Raw genomic sequence first — 20,955 nt, forward strand, 5'->3', positions numbered from 1 at the left:
TTATTTAAGGCTGACATTAGGTGCTCTTGGTCTTGCTAATGCCTGCTCCCTTCTGATTTCTTGTTTTATTTCCTCATGATGCAAGGACGCAGCAGTTGTTACTATCTTAAGCCAACTTTGGATTTGCTTACCCAGGCATTTCGTCTTGTTTTCAAATTATCTGAATATGCCTTTTATTCTCTTAAAGAATCTTCATTCAGTCAGTGGTTTTTCTGGCCTTTACTTTCAGCTATCTGGAAATTTATAATGAACGTGTGAGAGATCTTCTCAGGCGGAAGTCATCAAAAACAAATAATTTACGAATCCGAGAACATCCAAAAGAGGGACCGTATGTTGAAGGTAGAAAGACTTCAGACATTTTTGCACTGGATATTTTACTACTTTTACATATTTAAACGTGTTAGATTTAATTGCCTGGGTTTTTTTTTTTTTTTTTTTCTCTTTGAAATAAAGATGATGACGTATATAGAACTTTCACTTGATATAAAAGCACTAAAGTTGAATAGCCTCATTTTCTATTTCTATTTGCTTTCTCAGTTCTAAGATTACTACACGTAAATACAGTCTATCTGTAAAGTCAGTCAAATTTCAAGTAATATTAAGAGATGCAATTGGTTTTAAGAATTCATTGAATGTGATTGATACATCCATAATGTTTAAGATGGAATTAAATAATCTAGTTGGCTTAATCCATCTTCTGCTACTGGAAGTTCCTGTTTCTTGAGAGGTTGTGCTCATGGACCAAATACTTTAGTAAGAGTGCACATTTTCTCTTAATTTACTGTAAACACGTAAGTTAGCAGTTATTCATGGGAGATCACATTCTTTTCCTTAAGATTAATAAAAAAAGCACAGCAAGAAACAGTGCAATTGCAGCATCACTTTGTAGTGATGGTAGTTTGAGTCCTTTTGATGGGATAAAAAAAATGAATCAAGTGCATGTATGGACATACTGAAACATTGTGCTTTTCTTTAGATTTGTCTAAACATTTAGTGCAGAATTATGGTGACGTAGAAGAACTTATGGATGCAGGAAATATAAACAGAACTACGGCTGCAACTGGAATGAATGATGTCAGCAGCAGGTCTCATGCCATTTTCACAATCAACTTCACTCAGGTAAAAACAAGCCTGTATTAATGTCTGTGTTCAATAAGTCATATGATAATAATGAAATACGCTGCTCAAAGCAGCAAGTTTGGATAAATGGTTGACTGTACGTTGTCTTCTGATAAAGAAAGATAGAAGTGTGAAAGTGGCATTTTGGGAATTGGAAATACCTGTATCACTAATCACATTCCTTAAAATTAATGTTGTAATTTGACTACTTAGAATGACAGTTAATAGATCTTGAGGAAGTTCGGGTTGGAAATTTGGGCTAAATCATTTTAAAAACAAAACAACAGAGCATCTCTGTGGCCCAAATCATGGGGGAGAAATGTTGTCTGGGTGTTTTGTTACCAACTTTTCCTCTCTTAATCTAAGAAATCTGTTCATATTTCTCGTTTACTTGTCTAAAGATTGAAATTGTTTTCGCAGAGCATAGTAACCTTTTAAGTTTTTAAAATAATTTGCAGTGAACTCCTAATTGCTACTTCCTTAAACTTGGGGGTGGGAGGAGAATGTGAGTGTAGGTGTCTGTGTGCGGTAGCTGTAACTTTAAGTGATAGTTGAAAGCCTAATAATATGAATGCAGCATGTATTCACAGTATACCAGGTAAATGCCAACTCACAGTTGTTGGTACACGTGCAGAAATGGCTTGGAATTGCAAATGCTAAGATTTCAAAAAGTAACTATTTCAGTGGGAGTTGAGAACAAAAGTCACAATAAATGCCTTTCTGTGACACCCCTTATATACCCGTCTTCTGATACTCTGCTACTGTGAGTAAAATTCAGTGACATGAATTGGATTCTGTAAGATTTCAGATTTTTGTAGCTTAATACTTTTTATTTTTATTTTTAGGCTAAATTTGATTCTGAAATGCCTTGTGAGACTGTTAGCAAGATTCATTTGGTAGATCTTGCTGGAAGTGAGAGAGCAGATGCCACTGGTGCCACAGGGGTTAGATTAAAGGAAGGCGGCAACATTAACAAATCTCTCGTTACTCTGGGAAATGTCATTTCTGCCTTAGGTAAGTTACTGGATTTTGTGCTTTATGCTGTTGTGGATTTGTTAATTGTTAAATACCGTTTTGCTAATTTACAGTTTTTATTTCCGCAAGTACTGGAGTTAGGAACTAGATGATCTTCAAGGTCTCTTCCAACCAAAGCTACACTGTGATTCTATGAAGTAGTGATTTAGAATATATTCTATGTTTGAAAATGAGTGAAAATGTATAACTGCTCTTTTTTGTTTTCCTGTCCTCACGTCACAGCTGATTTATCTCAGGATGCAACAAATCCTCTTTCAAAGAAGAAACAAGTATTTGTGCCTTACAGAGACTCTGTGTTGACTTGGCTGTTAAAAGATAGCCTCGGAGGAAACTCTAAAACTATAATGATTGCCAGTAAGTGTCTTTTAATGACTTTTTTTGCATCCTGAACTATTCACGCTTAATAGGATTAGCTGTAAATATTTAGATTCCAGATGCTTCTTTCAGGCAGAGCATTCTTTACACATTTTAATTTCTTTCTTTGTGAGTTTTCTAGTGACTCTCTGCCTTTACCTGCATTCTTACAGAACATCTCTTGCATCAGTACAGCTGTATGTGGTCTCATTATATAGAATCTGATTAATTTGTTTAATAATTCCATGAACAATGGCAGTTATGTGTCTCTAGAATTTGAGAATTTCATTTTCATGTGCAGATCTTTAAGGATTCTTTGATCTCTTTCTGGATGCATTATGTTTGGTCACAAACATAACAAGGCATTGACATTGTATATGTACAGTCATTAGGCATACATAAGGGTCATCTGAATGTGCATGACTAATTGTCTGCATCTGCTCTGACAGTGAGCTCACTGCTGTGTTAGTCCATAGCAGACACACAGCATAATGATAAGCTAATCTGACCAGTTAATCTTCAAGTAATATCTCCTGTTTGTTCTTGTGATTCATTTGCATTCAAGACAGCTCTGATATTTGTGATAAATGCACAAGCCCGGATCTAGATGAAGTCTTGTAATTCTCTCTATTTATACCTCTCCTTTGCAGACTTTCATTCTCAGTTTTGTTTTGTTTTTAAAGGAGGGTTTTGTGCATCTAGTAAATATAAATGTGTGCATCAGTTCACTTTTCCAAAACATTTCTGCAGAAATAGTGGCAGAAACAGCCTGGTTTCTTTTGACATTTAGTGGGTAAGAATGTAATCTTTTGTAAACTTACTTTTTGAGTACAGTGTTTTAATGTTGTATAGGTTTAATTATTCATGATCAGTCAACCTACAAACTTCTCTTACAGCTTTCTTTTTACCCATAGGAAGCTCTGTAAAGATCACTTGACTTAAAAACCATGCATGGCACGTACTGCAGGTTTTTCAACAGATTGGGATGGGAATCTCATTAAAAAAAACACAACTATTTAAGCTACTAAAAATAGTATTGGAAACGAGGGGTGGATTTGGGATGTCAGAGGTGTAAATGTGAAGAAAAAAAGTTTCTCCCCTATTTAGCTGTGATGCAGTTTAATTGATGGACTCCTTTTTTGAGAAACGGTTGGGCAGGGAAGTTGAGATTCTAAAATGCATTGAACCAAATTCTGGTTCTTCAGTTGCTTTGCTGTGATTGGATTTTCTGGGTTCTTACATTGCAAGATTTTGGGAATATTTCTGGAATTGGTGCCGTTTCCTTTCCTGAGACTGATCATGGTGTCAAAAGATGATCATGGGCCTGATGCTGCTTTCTTCTTCTGGCTGTTCAACTAACGCTGTGCTAGCACCTATCTTGATGTTTTCTTACAGTTTTCTTACTCAACTCTTATGGTTGAGTAACTCATAGTCTGTGGTGGGGTGGGTGAGGAGGCTTTAAAAATGCAGTGAGCTTTTAGTGCCTTTACTAATGATTATAGTGCACAGCTGCTTTTTCAGCTACTTTTCCATCTATTAACGATGCATCTGCTAGGCACAGCCCTGATGGTTGATCTCTTCTCCAGCAGTAACTCTACCGATAATGTGGCTGAATTGCCTAACAGAGCCTGACAGGCTGTCCAGATATGTTTGGCATGCCTTTCCTGTAACTAAAAACTCACACAAAAAAGCAGGAAGATTATCTTAGGCTCTAGGAAAAGCTCTTATAAAAATATATCTGTTTCTGATGTGCCGTATTTCTATAAAATATTGTAGCATCTGTCCAGAAAGTGAATAATTGAGTAGTGGGAGGGAGGCAGTAAATAAAGTAGAAAAGTGATTAGTGTGAGCTAGAGGAAGTATAGACTGGTGCCTAGAGCATCTCCAGTAACTCAGGCAGTCTCTGCCACTAAACGAATATTTAGTGGCAGAAAATTATGGTTGCTTAATTATTTCTTCAGGAGTTTTCATTGTCTGGTTCTTTGGGTTGCTTGTTCATTTGCATCATTAAGAAGACTTCTGGTCCCTTGTTTCCAAATGATGCTCTCTTTTTAATGTAGACATCTTATACATTGTTAGGAAAATTAGCTGAAATATAACATCAGCGCTTTCATTAAAAATCCATTGCATCTCCTTGTTGAGTTGCCTGTAAAAACAATACTTATTTTTCCTGGTGCTTCAGATGAGGAATATTCTGCTTTCTGCCAGACACCTGCAGCTCAGCACAACAGATAGTTGTGTAAATGGGTGATAGAAGCTCTTGTTTTGGTTTGTTTTTCCAGTCTATCTTTTGCTTAAATGCTATTTAAGTTAATTCCAAAACGCAGCACAAAAGTACCTTTTTTCTACCTGAAATGACTTTTCCATTGGATTTTTATATTGATCCTCTATAGAATAGTTGGTGATTTTTTCCACTGTTCATGTAGAAATTCACAGGAGCCTGTGAAGTATTTATACAAGATATTTATGCTTACCAGCAAGTTCTAAATGTTACATATGTTGACGGAAAGATTGCTTTACAACTCTTGATTGCTGGACCTAATTACTTAAATTACTTAAACACAGTTATAGTGCCTTGAGGGCAGTAGAACAAAATGAAGAACTCCAACAAATTGAAGTGGTTATGTATTTCTGTCTCTTCATCCATGATAACTTTATCAGACTTAAAATATAAACTAGCTTTACTAAGTGAAACACATGGTTCTGTGGATAAACTTTCTGATTTCATCTCCTCAGCTATTTCACCTGCTGATGTCAATTATGGAGAAACTTTAAGTACACTTCGCTATGCAAATAGAGCCAAAAACATCATCAACAAGCCTACTATTAATGAAGATCCTAACGTCAAACTGATCCGTGAGCTGAGAGCTGAAATAGCCCGATTAAAAGCCCTGCTTGCTCAAGGGAATCAGGTTAGCTTTACTTGAAATTTATGTGTAATTTTCCTTGAGTTATAACATCTATTTCTAGAACGTAATGAGATAATTATCTTTCATTATATTGATTTGAGCAAACAAGCTCTATGAGGCTATGAATGAATATTATTTTACTGATTGAATCAGTTTCCATATGGCCAGTAGATTACCTCTTTTAACTTGAGGGGGAAAAATTATCAGTCTCAAGCTTTTAGCTTTCTCTTAATGTAATCAGGCCTTGATTGCAGTTTGCTGGGGAACAGGTACTCAACTCAGCACAAGGAGACTGAACAGAACGTATTTGATGTGTGTAGGATGGTGGACTGAAGAAATGCATTAGCTGGTCCCTCAAAAGTAGAAGGCATGAATACCATAATGACCATGTTTTTACACTGATGTGGATTTGGGTAACATGGTTTTTTTGTGTGTGTGTTGCACTACACAGTACATTAGAGAACATGTAGTGTGCTGAACGTGCAAAGGACTTTCAATTGTGATGGAAGAAAAGGTCTGTATTTTTTATTGGCACAGACTGAAAACTTTCCTAGTTAGATTTATGTCTTGGATAGAGGAACTGCTGAGAGGCCCTTCCTCTTTGAATTGGTAATGCTGTTCTTCCAGAGTGCTGAGTCACCAAACTGCTTGATTTAAAGAGTCAGAACACTAAGGAACTGGGACTGATCAGAGTGGAACACTTTATAACAGTAGGAGTGATTGCCAGAACCACTCTGCCCAGTACAAAGCTTCTTCATACTGGAGAAAATAGTCTGGTATATTTGATTTAGTTATGGGCCTGTATAGAATGAAGCATGGTTTCTTCGGAAGCGTTTTAACTATACAGAATGCTGGTTTGCTTTAAAAAATACTTTTTGTTGTGTCCTCTCCCTGTCCACCTGTATCTACCTGCAGAATTTCTTTTTCTCAGTGCTACAATTCTGCCTTTTCTCAGTACTGGCCACTCTAAACAGTTGTTGCACAGGCTCGGTTAAGCTTAATTTCTCCTCTGTTTCCAGGATGATGAAACTGGACTAACAGTAAGGAATGTACAATTGCTCAGGCCACACATCCCTTCTAAATAATGCCACTCGGGGCTGTTAGATTTAATGCCTGAGCAAATATGATTTGGAAAGACCTCTGAAAGGATACTGTATGATTCTATGAGTCTCTAGATTTATCTCTAGACCTACCTGAGTTTATTTTAGATAGACTGCATGGTGCGAAATGTCAGTGCAACATAGACCTTTTATTTATGTAAGTTTAGTACTGCAGCTAGATTTCATGCTATAAAACATTTACTGAAAAAGGGAATAGGACCACAGTATGAAGCAGTAATAGGTATTGTGGGTGATTGAAGCTGAGCTCTGCTCTGTTACAGACAATTAGAAAACTCCTCTTGGGGCTGAATTGTTGTTGTATTTTTGTACTTCTTTTGTATTCTTTAGCAGAGAAAAATGAATGTTTCTTCCCTAGCTTGTCTGATCACTTTTAGTTTTTAAATATGTTAGCAAGGTAGATGTAGCACAGACCCCTTTGAAGATGTAACGCTTTGTCCTAATTCCAATTTGTAAAGCAGTGGATATCACGAAATAAATCTGTTTTGGCTGTAGGATGTGATAGACGGCTGTATAGCAGACAATAGACAATTTGCTTAAGTTAATTGAATTTGTGGTGGTTGGTAAAACAGCAAGTGGTGTTATGTATGCATAATAGAATATAAATCCCTCCATCATTTCTTCTGTGATCTCCCTTTGTGTTCCCAGGATACTGTATTTGCAAATGCTTCTGTAGATCACTGAAGATACTGGTTACTGAAATGCAGTGCCAGATTCAGTGTGGGAGGTCACATAACAATGAGTACTGCTTTTGTGCCTATAGTTTCCTTTTCTAATGCCTATTACCTTATATACAGTTTTTAATTACAGATAGACAGTACAGATATGTCATGCAGCAGAGTCATTAAGTGTTGATGCATAATAGTCTTTCCTGTTTAACAGGAATACAGAGTTAAATTTGGGGAATTACATGTTATAATCTTGTCTGGTTTCTGTGTGGGCAAGTTTGTGACAACATGTTTTCAGAGGGAATGAAATAATGCTCCCAAACTGGTGATTTGTACTGAGAATATCTGCTTTGACAACACTTCGATTACATGGAGAGTTTACAGTATTTTAAGGTAAAATGGCATTTGTTGGAGTGTAAAGTATTTCATATTAGAAGTCAGAGAAGGTGAACAGGTAATTTCTTTCAGGTGATTTTGCCAGGATTGTCTTTTTTTTTCTTCTTTTGTTAACTTGATACTATTTATTTTTCACAATTATAGATTGCTCTGCTGGATTCTCCAACAGCTTTAAGTATGGAAGAAAAGCTTCAGCAGAATGAAGCAAGGGTGAGTTATTTCATAAATCAATTTAAAAACAAATAAACAAAGTAAAAGGGCCCTGGTGCAACTGATAGCCATTTATTTTTATAAACATGACCGTTAAACCATTAGATGTCAAGGTGTATTAGAATGAGCCATATTTACAAAGTACACTTTGGATTTATTCATATGCCACATGTCTGCTAGGAATGCATTTTACAGCTCTGTGGTGTACACAGGGATCCCTATTGTATTGTGCTGTATACGTGAAGTGGAACCTGCAAAGCAGTGATATGAGCCTTCAGTTATAAATGAATTTCTCATATTCAGACAAGGTGTTTAAAACGTTAGAAATGTGATTTTATTTTAGTGCACAAACAAAGCTTTTTATCTAGGTGTACTGAGCAATAAGAGCTGCTGTATACACACTAATTAAAGTACATTACTCGTACTCTAGCAGTAATAGCTGCTTGTCCTGCTCAGGAGTGTTGCCCTCTGCATGGAAAGCATACCAAGTGTGTTTTCTTTTCTCAACCTCATTAGAAGGTTACTTGATTAATATTTAACCTAATTCCTGCAGGCATGATTACTGAAAAATCTAGGTAGGTATTGCAGCGGTTGTACCTTTTTTCTAATACTTGAATGGATGCAATAATAATGCTTATACAGATGTAAAGTCTACATTACCATATTTAAATTGTGTGACACATATATGGTAGCTTTAATGAGTTGACTTGTCCTTATGTAAGAGGGGTTTTTGAAGAGTGTTACAATGTGGTGAATAGACTTACGGGCACTCTTAATACTTCTTTTCAGTCTCTTCAGCTTTTTTCCCTGCTTTAACATTCTGACCACCAACACTGATGGAGCTGTGAAAAATGTATTTACTTTTCTCTGAATTCTCGAGATAGAGGTAGAAATGAGATAAATATATTTATTTCTTCTTGATTCATTTGCATTTGAACTGCAAAGACAGCTAGGGTATAGGCTGCTGGTTGTAAATGGGGAGGTCTTTGTGGGTAGGGATGTAGCCATAGTGATTTTCATCATTCTGCACCATGAAGTGGATTTAAATAATAGATGATTGTGTATGTTTTTAAGTCACTGTATGTAATTCCTGTGCAGAAATCTGCCGATATAAAAAACTGAAGTGTGTGTATGCATGTGTGTGTACACATACAGATGTGCATATGCACACTTATATGTAATGTGATAATGATTTCAAGTCAGTCCAAGCTTCTAGGTCAGTCTGCCTGAATCGCTTTCTGTACAGTGATTTCTAAAAAGCCAGAAGGGATTTGAAATGAAAAGAGCCTTCTCTGGTGCATATAAGTTGCCCTTTGAGATGGGCAGCTTAGTGAGTAGGAAAGGCAGGACAACGTTTCTGTGTTGATATGCAGTGCTGTCCCTGTTAGTAACACCTTTGCAAGCAGACCCTGACTTCAGTGCTGATTTCAGCCAAGTGATTTCTGTGTTGCAGCAAACTTACCTCTGATTCTCTCATGATGGCTACCTACTGCTGCTTCTGCATGCAGAAAGAGTTTGTTTTGACCAGAATATGTTTATCTCCAATGAAGGGAAGAAGCTGTCGTGGTTTAGTCGCTTACTGAAGGAGCAGTAGCTCTCTTTTAAATGTTTAAGTCCTAAACTTTACATGAAGAGTTGCACAAGTATTTCATACTTGTCTAAGAATTAATTATCGTGGACTTCAGAAGAGATGTGATTTCTCAGATATTTGTTCTCTTTTACAGGTACAAGAACTGACCAAAGAATGGACAAACAAGTGGAATGAAACCCAAAATATTCTGAAAGTAAGGCAGATATGTTCTTTTTCAACGTGATGTTTGAACTAATCTTAGGGTTTTTCCTTCTTACAAATCTTTACCATATTGAATGTTTCCATTTTACTGCAAAGGACAACTCAGAGCAAGGGCAAGTGGCTCCCTCATCCCTTTGGTGTTTTTGTTGTATCCATAACTGCAAATAACCACCTTTTATGTTGTATTGGATTGTGTTGCATAGAGGATATGGTTTTTTGCATTGGCCTCAGATTTGCTTCAGTTAGAAGTAGTTCTTAAAGTTGGAATAACAGCTTTTAGTTGAATATCCTCCAGTAGGTCTCCATCAAACAGAACAGATGGATCTGAGCTGAGTCCTCGAGCACTGGGATTTTTGCAGCTCAGTCATGTAAGCTGGCTTGAGTGCAGTTGTTATTTGACTCCAGAATACTTCTGAAGCAGTTAAATCCACACAGTACTCTCTTGCATTTAGCAGTTTTAGTACAGATCCCAGAGGGCAACTTGGTGATTTCCATACTGTGTTTTTTGAATGATACTGACTGATAAACTTGTCTTATCTGCATATATCTTTGCCTCTCTACTGTCCAGTTGTTCTGGTAGGGATTTATGTTGGCTTGTAGCTCTTGAAGGCGGTATTTTTAGGTGATGTACTAATGGGCTACTTCATGGTTCCATATGAGTGCTCACAGAAGAACAATTCCCACAGTTTGGTTTCCACAGAATGTTTTTGCCAAATATTTTAACTATTCTGTTAAATAAAAATTTGGGAAACAAACCCTAAACTTTCATGATTTACAGTATATGCTGAGAACACACTTATTCAGAGGGTGATTCAAACAACAGCATAGTGTTTGTATAAATCCTCCTTTTCGCTCATCTGAGACTTGTTTTTGTAGTTGATTTTTGCTGTGTATCGCTTTTTAATTGTGTTGATTTTTATTTTAAGTTCACCTCTGTGTCTTTTATCTGACTTGCAAGTAAGTCAAATGACTCTTGTGCTTAAAAATAAAACACAAAGAGCTTAGAGAACAGAGCAGGACTGGAAACTGCCTAGCAGATGGCATAACAGAATGGGCTGTTTAATGTCTGTCCAGACACTGAACTGGGAATTACCGCTTGCATATTCCTCAGATATTTTAGGTCCAGTTTTACATTATTCCTCTGTTTTGTTATTCTGAAGCATCTATACAGATATACTTCTATATGGAACTATTGTCTTCTCTTTACTCAGGTGTGGATTGGGTAGTTCCATGAGAATTGTTGAGTTCTACATAGACGATAAATTCTAGTCAGCTGCAAAGTGAATGTGATGTAACTAGCTTGTGGAGAGTCTTCTTAGCTTAATGTTGGAAATACACTGATTCTTCCATAGATACTGCAGGGTTGTACGAAGTACTGATCTATTAATTGAACAACTCAAAGAAACGAGGGAAAGCCCTATTTGTTAAATAGCCAAACATAAAAGCTTTCAGAACACAGAAGCTGTAATTCTGCCCTTCTAGTACCGAGCTTTTGTTAGTTTAATTCATCCAGCTTCTGTATTTTCCACTCCTGATTGTGCTGCTTTATTTTACAGCGTTTTACTGAGGCTATCTGTATTTTTATTCCACTTCTTGTTCCACTTCATTGCCAGCATATGAGTGGGAAAGAGCTATATGGAGGCTTGCCAGGCTGCATAGGGAAAGCAGATTTTAAATTAGAGAAAGCAATATTTTTTGTAACAGACTCCTTCCCTGGCTTTATTTCTTTATATATATGTATAGATAGATACCACTTCTTTCATGCACAGATCATACAGATTGCTTTTAAGACTTGAAGGTCTTGGTGCCCTTTTAGAAATAATACTGTGCTCGCATCATTGCAGTCACAGCTGCAACTTTTCCATGCCATTCACCAGTAGCTTTCAGAGCATTCTTCATTAAGGACCTTAGACTGTCATGTTTGTCTTTAAAAGCTGCTTCTCTTTACCTTCTTCCCCCTGAGTAAGTAAGTGTGGTTTGCAGGTGATTGATGCTGGCTGCGTGGAGGAGTCTGGTAATTTCTTGACTGTGCATTGTTCCTTGGCTGTGTGATTTGAACTTGGTTAAATGGTAATTCTATCTGGGGTACCTTTATTGAAAGATTGTTTGAACTGAGCTTGAGCAGGTGAGGTTTGTTTGTGGTCATTCTTTTAAGTATTTAACTTATTTATTTTTTTTTTTTTACCCCATGAACTACACTAGAAGAGACTAATGCTGAAATTCATTCTTCCCTCATCTCTTTGTGATTGTTAAGTTACTTTGAACCTTGCTTTATGTGTTACCAGCTGCAACTAAATGTTACCTTGTAAATAATAAAGCAGAATGGAAAATTCTGTCAGATAGGAAGAAAGAATACTGTGTGAAGGCAAGTTTTTGATTTAAAAACGTATTTGGCAGCTTCAATTATTTCAGTCAGTGCTGTGCCTCAGGTACAGCTAACGTGCATATCCCAGTACTCTTCCTTATTTCTGCTTGTAGCTTTTAATGTGCCTATGTTGTCAATTCTGAGTATGGTGCTGGATCTGTATGGCTGAATGCTTGCATTGGCTGTGAACGTTGTTTATGATCCAGACGTCCTGCTGCCTGACTGGATGCATCCTGGAGCACTGGTGGTAGTGGTGATGGTGTACACTTTCTTTCATGCATTTGGAAGGATCTGTTTTGCAAGGAGACTGTCTGGGTTTGTATGGAGTCTGAACTACTGCCAAATCACATCCAGAGCCCAAATCCTCGCACTATCATACTGCAAAGATTAACTGCATACATTTTTAGATGTGTTTTAAGAGGGGTTTTAAACTTATGTTAACTCTCATGAAGTATCTGTTACTGTAGCATGGCAGCTGCTCGGAGTTATGTGTCTGGAGGGACAAGCATTGTTTTTGACAGTAATGTTTGTCTTCATCCGTGACCTCCTCACTGTAATAAAGTATAACACTCTAACCCTACTAACCTAGTAGTATATCCCTCTTTTAACTGAAGGGAGGATACTGTTCTGAGTATTAAGTAGGGAGAATGATGCTGAGCATTAGCTAAAATACGGCAATGAAAAGCGAAGTGATGGTGTTGATTTAAAGCCCATAGGCTTAGTGCTATTTCCTCAAATGTCATCAGCTTTGCTGTACATCACTTCTCTGTCTCCAGGTGACTTGCAACCTCAGCACATACTTAACTCTAGGATTTTGATTCTTATCTTGCCTTATCTCACTGAATCTGTTTGCTCTTTGTTTTTCTTTTCCCCTTTTCTTAATGTTCTTCTATGGACATCCCTGAAAAAGAGGAGGAGGGAAGAAAACCTGCTTGCTTTTTGGTGTAGGCCTTTTTATATTGTTTTGTGAAAGATCAATCCTGGGGCCTGTAATTCTGTTTGAAGGTTTCTAAGATGCTGACATTGCCTATTCAACTTAAAGTTTTTCTTTATTTGAGGTTTTAATTGATGCAAAAATTCTTTAGATGTGGCTGTTCTGACTACACGTGTTATAGAATTGCTTAGGTTGGAAAGGACCTCAAAGGTCATCGAGTCCAACCACAACCTGACCATACTACCCTAACTCTAACAACCCTCCTCTAAATCATGTCCCTGAGCACCACATCCAAACAGTTTTTAAACACGTCCAGGGGTGGTGACTCAACCACCTCCCTGGGGAGCCTATTCCAGTGCTTAACAATCCTTTCAGTAGAGAAGTTTTTCCTGATATCCAACCTAAACTTACCCTGGCACAACTTGAGGCCATTTCCCCTCATCCTGTCACCTGTCCCCAGGAGAAGAGACCAACCCCATCTTTTACTGGCATCGTTTTGCCATGTTTTGTGCATATTCCAGTTGCTTTCTGTAACCTTCAGCAGCTTTTATATTAATTTTTAAACGTGCATTCCTTTATATAAATCTCTACTATTCTTTCCACTTTTAAATTTCTTTTCCCTTTACTGTTTGTGGAGAGATTGGTACAGAGATTAGTAGTGATATAATAAAGACTGTACAGTATTTTTAGCTTTTTCCTTCTTTGGTGCATGTTACTCTTACCTAGTGTTGCTCAGATGCTCTTCTGCATGTTTGCGTGTATGTGTTACAGTGGATTTAGAGTTGTGTTTTATTTCATTATACTGCTGTTTGATACTGCTTGTATCATTAGTGTTGTATAGGAGAGCTCAGCTGATGTCAGAGAATGCAGAAATTGATCTTCCCAGAGTTTGAAAGGACAGAGGTCTTTCTTTGTGTGCATGTGTGTCTAATTCTCCTGATCAATATTTTAAGTAGTAGCTGCTGCTTCTGGCTTTGTCCAGTTGGACTGAGTGACACAGCTTCACTCCTATCAATAACACTAATTCTGCTGCTGTACTTGACCACATTGTGTAAGCACATTATTGATCAGTGCTTATTTGACCTTTTTCACACCCTTTGTTTGAGTATTAGTTAATGGTATGTTTTCATGGCTTTAACAATTGGTTTTCTTACCTACATAAGGAAACTGTTGCTACTAATGTCCAAGTGTTAACAACTACTTTTGGTTGTGGGTTTTTGCTTAATTATTTTTTAATTAATTTTTTACAATTTATATTTTAGCTATGCATTACCTCCTTTTGAAGGAGGTAAAGAACTCTTACATTGCCATGATGAGTGAGTACAGACTAACATTAAGCACTTTACTGTGGTAGATGTATTCATCTAAACAGGGGAGCTTTAAGAATTGTGGCTACATCCAGTGAGGACTTTGGGAAACCAAAACTGAAAGAAATTGTGTTCCCCTAGGTAAAGTGCAGATTAGGGTGGCAGAAGCTAATAGATTTTGTCTTTAATCATTTCCTATCCATACTGGCTTACATACTGAAGTAAACTCTGTCAAGAGCAGTCCATTGTGCTCTATATAAATTCTGAATTAGTTGGCACTTACTCGCATATTCAGATAATATATATTTTTTAACCCCCACTGCTGGGTGATATTTAAGCACATTTATCTCCATTCTCTTGCCTATAAGGCTTGACATACGTCACCATTTCCTGTTTTATGCCACTTTGTTAGTTTATATTAACCTTGACTGTTTGGGGTCCTTTTCCTCTTCTCACTTGTTTTGTATCCTACCTCAGTACTTTGCCCTTTGAGCGTTTGTTTTCTGCTTTCTTTTCTTTTCCTTGAATTGGCCTCCAGTAACTCCATAGCTTATTTCAGTGCTTTACTCACATCAGCAATTTGGTCATGTTAACCTAAATCTTGTCTGTCCTCACTTAATATGTCTGCTCATCTTTATCCCCGCTGACATCTTTCTCAGCTCCATCTTTCTCTGCAATGACTCTTGGAAGGAGGGAGGCAGCAGGCAGGGATAAAACAGATTGAAAGACTTCTCCCTTGTTTGAACATGCTCAGTCCTCAAGTGTAAGGGTCTCTCAATTAATACCTGTAGCTTTCACATAAAAACCTCCTTTCTGCTAAATGCACTTGGTTACAAAGCAGAGATGCAAGTTTTGGGTTCTTGAAGAGCAAACTCTAGATTTTTATTTATTTTCCTGAAGTACATCAACTTTTAAATTAATGTAATGTCTCATGGTGTGCTTCGGTAGTTATAACACTTCTCCCATTAATTACTTTGGCAACTAGTAAAACCAGTGTTAAGAACACAATGCATAATATAGTTGTCCTAGATAACTAATGAATAGCTGAATATATACTGAATATTTATTAATTATTCACACATGTGAGTATATAAGAACAATGACAAAAACAACAGATATTTGTAATCATTCATATGACTGATTATTTTACTAATAGGTACTGGGAGATGTTACACAAGTTGTCACAAAGGACACAAGTATAAGATTTAATCCTGCCCTCAGTATGTGAATGTGATTGGGACTTCTTGGCTGTGTGCCTCAAACACTGGCCCTGAAAAGATTCTGTTACAGGCTAATGAAAAGAAGTTACAGGAATGGCGTGTATTTATATACAAACTGATGTATGCATGATACTGTATTTAAACTGTTCATTTTCAGCTTTGGCATATGTGTTTATTTGTATGTTTGGCAGGAGTAACACTTGTTAAGGATTTTTCACATAGCAGTAAGTGAATAATTTTTGTAAAATTGTTGCTAGTTAGACATATTGGTGTTGCATTTTGGTTAGAATGTGTAATTTTGGCTGTGCCTAAAGCATAACCGTATAGTTTCAGTGACACTTAAACCTGGACTTTATTTAAGCATATTCTATTTCTTATTGTATAACTTCTATTTGTCATCTGTACTACTCTCAGCATGCTTTCAGTTCTTGTTTCATTTTTACAAAGTATGTCTTCTGCATGAGGTTTTTAATGATGAGGCTTTAGGATCACTGCAAAATTCAAACCGGATTGAACGCCAATTAAGCATTTAAGGCACGCTATTCCTGAATTCCCTTTCTGCTTTTGATAAGTTGATGGAACAAATGGGATGCCAGCTCTAATTCTGAGGTTGGTTGTTCATAGCATCCTCTCTACCCAGCAGTGACGTAATGTATGTACTCAGACTGGTTTTGCATGGAAAGGTATGAAAGCACATTTGCATTAAATGAGGCTCTTACATTAGGCTTGATGTGGTTCCCTTCAGCTGGTCTGTGAAGGATGTGAGGAAAACTAGGTATCAAGAATAGTTTAAAAGAGTTTTCACGTCTGTCTTTCTCAGTCAGAAATCACACAGTAAATGATTCTTTTCTTCTAGAAGCCTGTTAAATGCTGTCCCTGTTTCTTACACTAGATGTCACTACAGATACAAAAATCAACTGCTGCTGGATGCGTAATTCAGATTTAATTCAGATATTTTAAGGCAAAATGATTTGCAGTATCTTTCATTGCTGAAATACTAGAATAAGATTATTAGAATGCCAAAACACTGGCTTAGGAGCAAGTCCTGAAGAACTTGAGAAACTGTTTTGACAGAAATGTTTCTGAACAACAATTCACGGATGGGATGATGTGTAAAGTGAATGTGCACGTTCAAGATTATCACAGTTATTTGTCAGTATCTTTTTCAAATTACTGTATATCAAAAGTGTTTGACAAATTACTTCAGTTAAGGCTTTAAAAATGTATTTATTTTCTCAACTTGAAAGCTCTGAGATTTTAGGGATATTGAAAAGCAGGTCCTGGGAGAGATGGTGTCTCTTATTTGACCAGGTAATATACTGTGGACATAGATGGAGGACATTTAATTTCTACTTTCTGAAGGAAGTTGTCTGACATCAAGGAAATGTTTATACTTCTCAGTCCTTGTATGGCATTTAAGCACAACTCCTGCTCCCAGAGTCATGATATCTAATATCTAGTTTAGCTGTCACTTTGACCAGCATTTGTCTTCTGATACCTAACCCAGTGCTTTGGTTTTGTTTGCTTATTTCTACAATGTAGCTGGCCTTGAGGTACACATTGGTTTTGCTTTAAGATAGTAGCTTTCATTGCTCACCAGTGATTTTATTCTTTTCTTTTCAGTACTTTGCCCACAACAACATTGATTTGCTGTTGTAAGAGAAGGGGGAAGGAAAAAAAAACCTAGTAAATTGGGAACTGGTGCTACTGATCTACTGTAGCTCTTTTCCTAATAGAAACACTATTGAAAATGTCCCAGCCACCTGGGGAACACTGAGTGCAGCAGTCAAAAGTGAATTTCAAAAGAAATAGATGTCTGATTTCAAGTCTGTGTCTGCCACCTGTGTTCATCTTATTGAGAAACCTCCTTTCTCTCTTGTAGCCTCTTTAGCTGCTTGCTATGCCTCTGTGGTGGTCTGACCACTTTGAGATTTCAGTTCCAACTAGAAAGTTGCAATCAAGGGATACCTAATGCTACTCATTGTTTTTTTTTATTCCAGTTTTAAGCCATTTTTTCCCCACTTGAAACCACCTGGACCATCAGAGAAGCACAGCTGGGGGCTGTAGATTCTGAGCTCACCAGCCGTGGATTAAGACAGGATTGAATAGTTTGGTTGATCCTGACTGTGCATTCCAATAGAGGCCCTCTGGTTTCTAGGAATAACCATACTCCCAAGTATTTTACTTCATCCTTCTCCATACAACCGAGGCTCTGCATGTGTAGATTATCCAGGCCACATTTAGCTTTAATCCATCCCTAGGGCTTGTAGGCTGTTTTCATATGAGAAGGAATCGGATGGAAAGGGTTGCTTTTGAAATTCTTTCTGTAGCTCAGATGCCACTTGTTCGACAATTCCTCCTGTGCATTTGGTCTGCTTTTCTATTAATTTTCCTGTGGCAGGAAGGAGAGCTCAACTGAAAGCAGAGGAAGCTCCTGATTTAGCCTGTACAAAAAAGACAAGAAGAAACAAACTGTGAAAGCTGTTTCTTCTAAAGGATCAGCAAAGAGCTGACAAGCAGCAATGATAGAATGTAGAGTCCTTGTTGGGCTTGGTTATGGGAGGCTAAGGAAACGTTCCCACGTCATGATCTTAGAAGAAAAAAGCAAATTTGTCCGAGACTTTCACAGAAGAATTGTTTCAAATAGTTGTGTGGAATTGTGTGTTTGATCTACTTTTATTTAGGTGTTTATTACTACAGAATTCTAATTGCTTTGAATGCACAGTACTGTTGTGCACCCGGCTTAATGTCTTAATTGGCTACTGAGTGTAGTGTTGATTCATGCAGTCCTACTGTTGTAGAAGTGTCCCAGTGTGTGCCCCGGTGGCGCAGTGGTTAAAGACGCCGCCTTGCAACACTGGGGCCCGGGGTTCGAATCCCCCCTGTGACGCAAGTGGTAGAAGTGCCGCTCTGCTACACAGGAGGCTCGAATCCCGGGGGTTGGACTCGATGACCTCTAAGGTCCCTTCCAACCCGCACGAGACTATGATACTATGATGATACTATGAAGTGTCGTTAGTGCAATGTTCATTCTTTGTTCTTCTTTGCAACTATGAAGACAATGGAATTATTCTGCATAGTCCTACTCTTCAGTTTCTTTCAGCACAGAGTGGGACATCTTAGTTTTAGTAGGGTACTGACAGATTTAAAGTAATCTGTGGAAGTAAAGATGATTTTCTAGGCAGATAAACTAAAACAGAATTCCAGAGAAGTGTAACACTTTAATTCTCTCATCCCTCAAGAAACACAGGCAACAAAATAGTTTTTAAGAGGAATAAATGCATTTGCTAGAAGACTTGTTTTTTTTCCTTTACAGTTCCAGAACTCATTCATCATCCAGCTTGAGCAACAAATGAACTGGGAGTCCTGTGGATACAAGTCTAGTTCCCTTCATTCTCTTGATTCATTCCCAGAGTACAATCTGTAGAATGAATTATTAACAGATCCTGTAGACAGTATATGATCATGTAATTAAAGACTGTATCCTAATGCATATGGGAGAAGGGGATGAATTAAGATCACCAGTTTCATCTATTCCAACCATTCCCTTTCTTAGATACCAGCACAGAGAATACAGAGGGCAGAGTTGCTGTCTCTCAGCTGGAAGGTACAGTACCTCCTGCTAGGAAGGATCACCAATGGCAAAAAAAAAAAGAGTCTTGTTCTATGCTGTTAATGTCAGTGTTGAAAGTTGTAGATTTATTTTTCTTTTGAGAATAATATATGCTTAGTGCAGTCACAGGTTGTGAAGAGGTGAAGTCTGCCCTGCTGCAGACATAGCTTACCTGCAAAATACCCCGTGAACCTCATTTGTTGCAATAGAAGAATAGTTTTCCCTTAAACTCAAGCTGGTGAGGGCACAAACCAGCCTGCAGCAGATGTTCTAGTGTGGAAGGTGGCAGCTTTGATGGTTGAAGTTTTAAAAGCCACTGGAAAACAGGATTTTACAAACAAATGTCCAGGAAGCTTAAGCAGCCAAGCAGGCATCTATACTTAGAATTAGCCAAATCCTGCAATTCTATTCAGGGATTTTTTTTTCTCTCATGTCAATAGCATTTCTGTCTGTGCGAGGTTTAAAGCATGGGGGAGCAGAGATTTCAGCCTGTTAAGTTTGTCCTTGTAGTTCCAGGCATGAAGGCCAAGATTCCTGAAAAAATTACTTTGAATCTGCTAAGGCTTCTAATGGAAAGACTTGCAACACATTTAAACACAGTGTTGCATTGGGGTGCTACTGCAATAATGGGGTGTCTGTATTAATAGAAAGCTGCATTTCCATGGTGAGCACAAGAGTAGGGAAAAAAACATCAATGAAGAGCAGAAAGGGTAACTTAGGAGACCGATAACTGCTCATGTTATCAGTCTTATAAATCTCTTATTCTTTATGGAAAACTAATGAAGCTATTGCTTTAATTTTAGCTTCCCTGTGTTAGTGGTTGCTCATTTAAGCAGTTCTGCATTTTGCATCTGCATTTTTAATTGATATTCAGACAACTCTTGACGCCTGTGTGGGCTGCTGCGGGATCACCTGCGCTTTAACAGTAAGCTGCTTGCAACAGAACTCCGATTTTCTGATCTTGGTTGTTACAGACTCTTTCATAGGTTTTCTTGATTGATGAGGGTGGTGTGGCCTAAAGCTGTGGGAGACAGTCAAAAATCTGATTAGAGAGTTTCCTTTTAGTTGTGGTTTTCTTTGTGGCTTTGGGTAGTAGAAGATTCTTTCGGGTTAAAGACTGAAGTGTCTGAATTGTACTAATTGTTTTGAAACTGACTCTAGTAGCCAGTGTGACGGTGCTACGTTTTTTGTCATATTGACTAGAACAACCGTGCTTGGTGAGAATTTGTGCCTTATTTACCATGGGTATGCACAAAGAAACCAATATTACCTTTCATAATTAATGACTATATCAATAACTAATCTCTTGCTTTTAAATTAAGAAATATGCCCTTCTCTGCTTTCATTTTATTGAATGAACTAATAGGATAGTGCAAAACATATTTGGACTCTTCCACATCAGTGATACCTCATCAAAGACTGTATTGTCTGTGTTTCCTCATCTTTTCCCTCTCTTCCTTTTAAACAGCATCTACTTTTGTGGCAGAGGATTAGTATTTATTTGTTTTATTTGCTGAATCTGCATCATGCTGAACAAAGGAGAGACATTCCATATTATACATACATAATGTTTTACCTTGGGCAAAGAATGTCTGTGAACAGTTCCAATCTAAAACTTAAGTCAAATGGTTAAGTCTGCTTCTTCCCCTATCTTTTTAGAAATTACATCTAGTAATCCCAAACCAGTTTTTGCAGTGTCTTGAAATAATTTCTTCTCCCTTCTATCGTTTGCTCCTCTCATCATAGGATCATGGAATCATTAAGGTTAGAAAAGACCACTAAGATCATCTAATCCAACCACAGCCCACGGTACCCACTAAACCATGTCACTCAATGTGGCACCTACCCTTTCTGCAACACCTCTAGGGACAGTGACTCCACTACCACCCTGGGCAGCCATTTCCAGCCTCGCTGT

The 20,955-nt window shown here is 37.6% G+C and overlaps 1 protein-coding gene across 15 annotated transcripts in view; it reads left to right on the plus strand.

Moving 5' to 3' along the window:
- The window catches only part of KIF16B (kinesin family member 16B), a 123,164-nt gene that overhangs the window by 19,079 nt on the left and 83,130 nt on the right, over positions 1–20,955 (plus strand). For all 15 annotated transcript variants that reach the window (XR_014944334.1, XR_001553712.3, XR_014944333.1 and 12 more), the window contains exons 6-12: positions 230–339; positions 977–1,119; positions 1,965–2,133; positions 2,377–2,508; positions 5,245–5,420; positions 7,744–7,809; positions 9,534–9,593. Coding sequence is in view for 9 of the 15 variants with exons in the window: in XM_015856732.3 (XP_015712218.2) it covers positions 230–339; positions 977–1,119; positions 1,965–2,133; positions 2,377–2,508; positions 5,245–5,420; positions 7,744–7,809; positions 9,534–9,593 (856 nt within the window). In the remaining 6 variants the exon portion in view is untranslated. The remainder of the gene's footprint in view (positions 1–229; positions 340–976; positions 1,120–1,964; positions 2,134–2,376; positions 2,509–5,244; positions 5,421–7,743; positions 7,810–9,533; positions 9,594–20,955) is intronic.

The sequence above is a fragment of the Coturnix japonica genome, chromosome 3, assembly GCF_054131305.1.
Source record: "Coturnix japonica strain WE chromosome 3, WE-NBRP24, whole genome shotgun sequence".
In the NCBI taxonomy this organism is placed as follows: domain Eukaryota; kingdom Metazoa; phylum Chordata; class Aves; order Galliformes; family Phasianidae; genus Coturnix; species Coturnix japonica.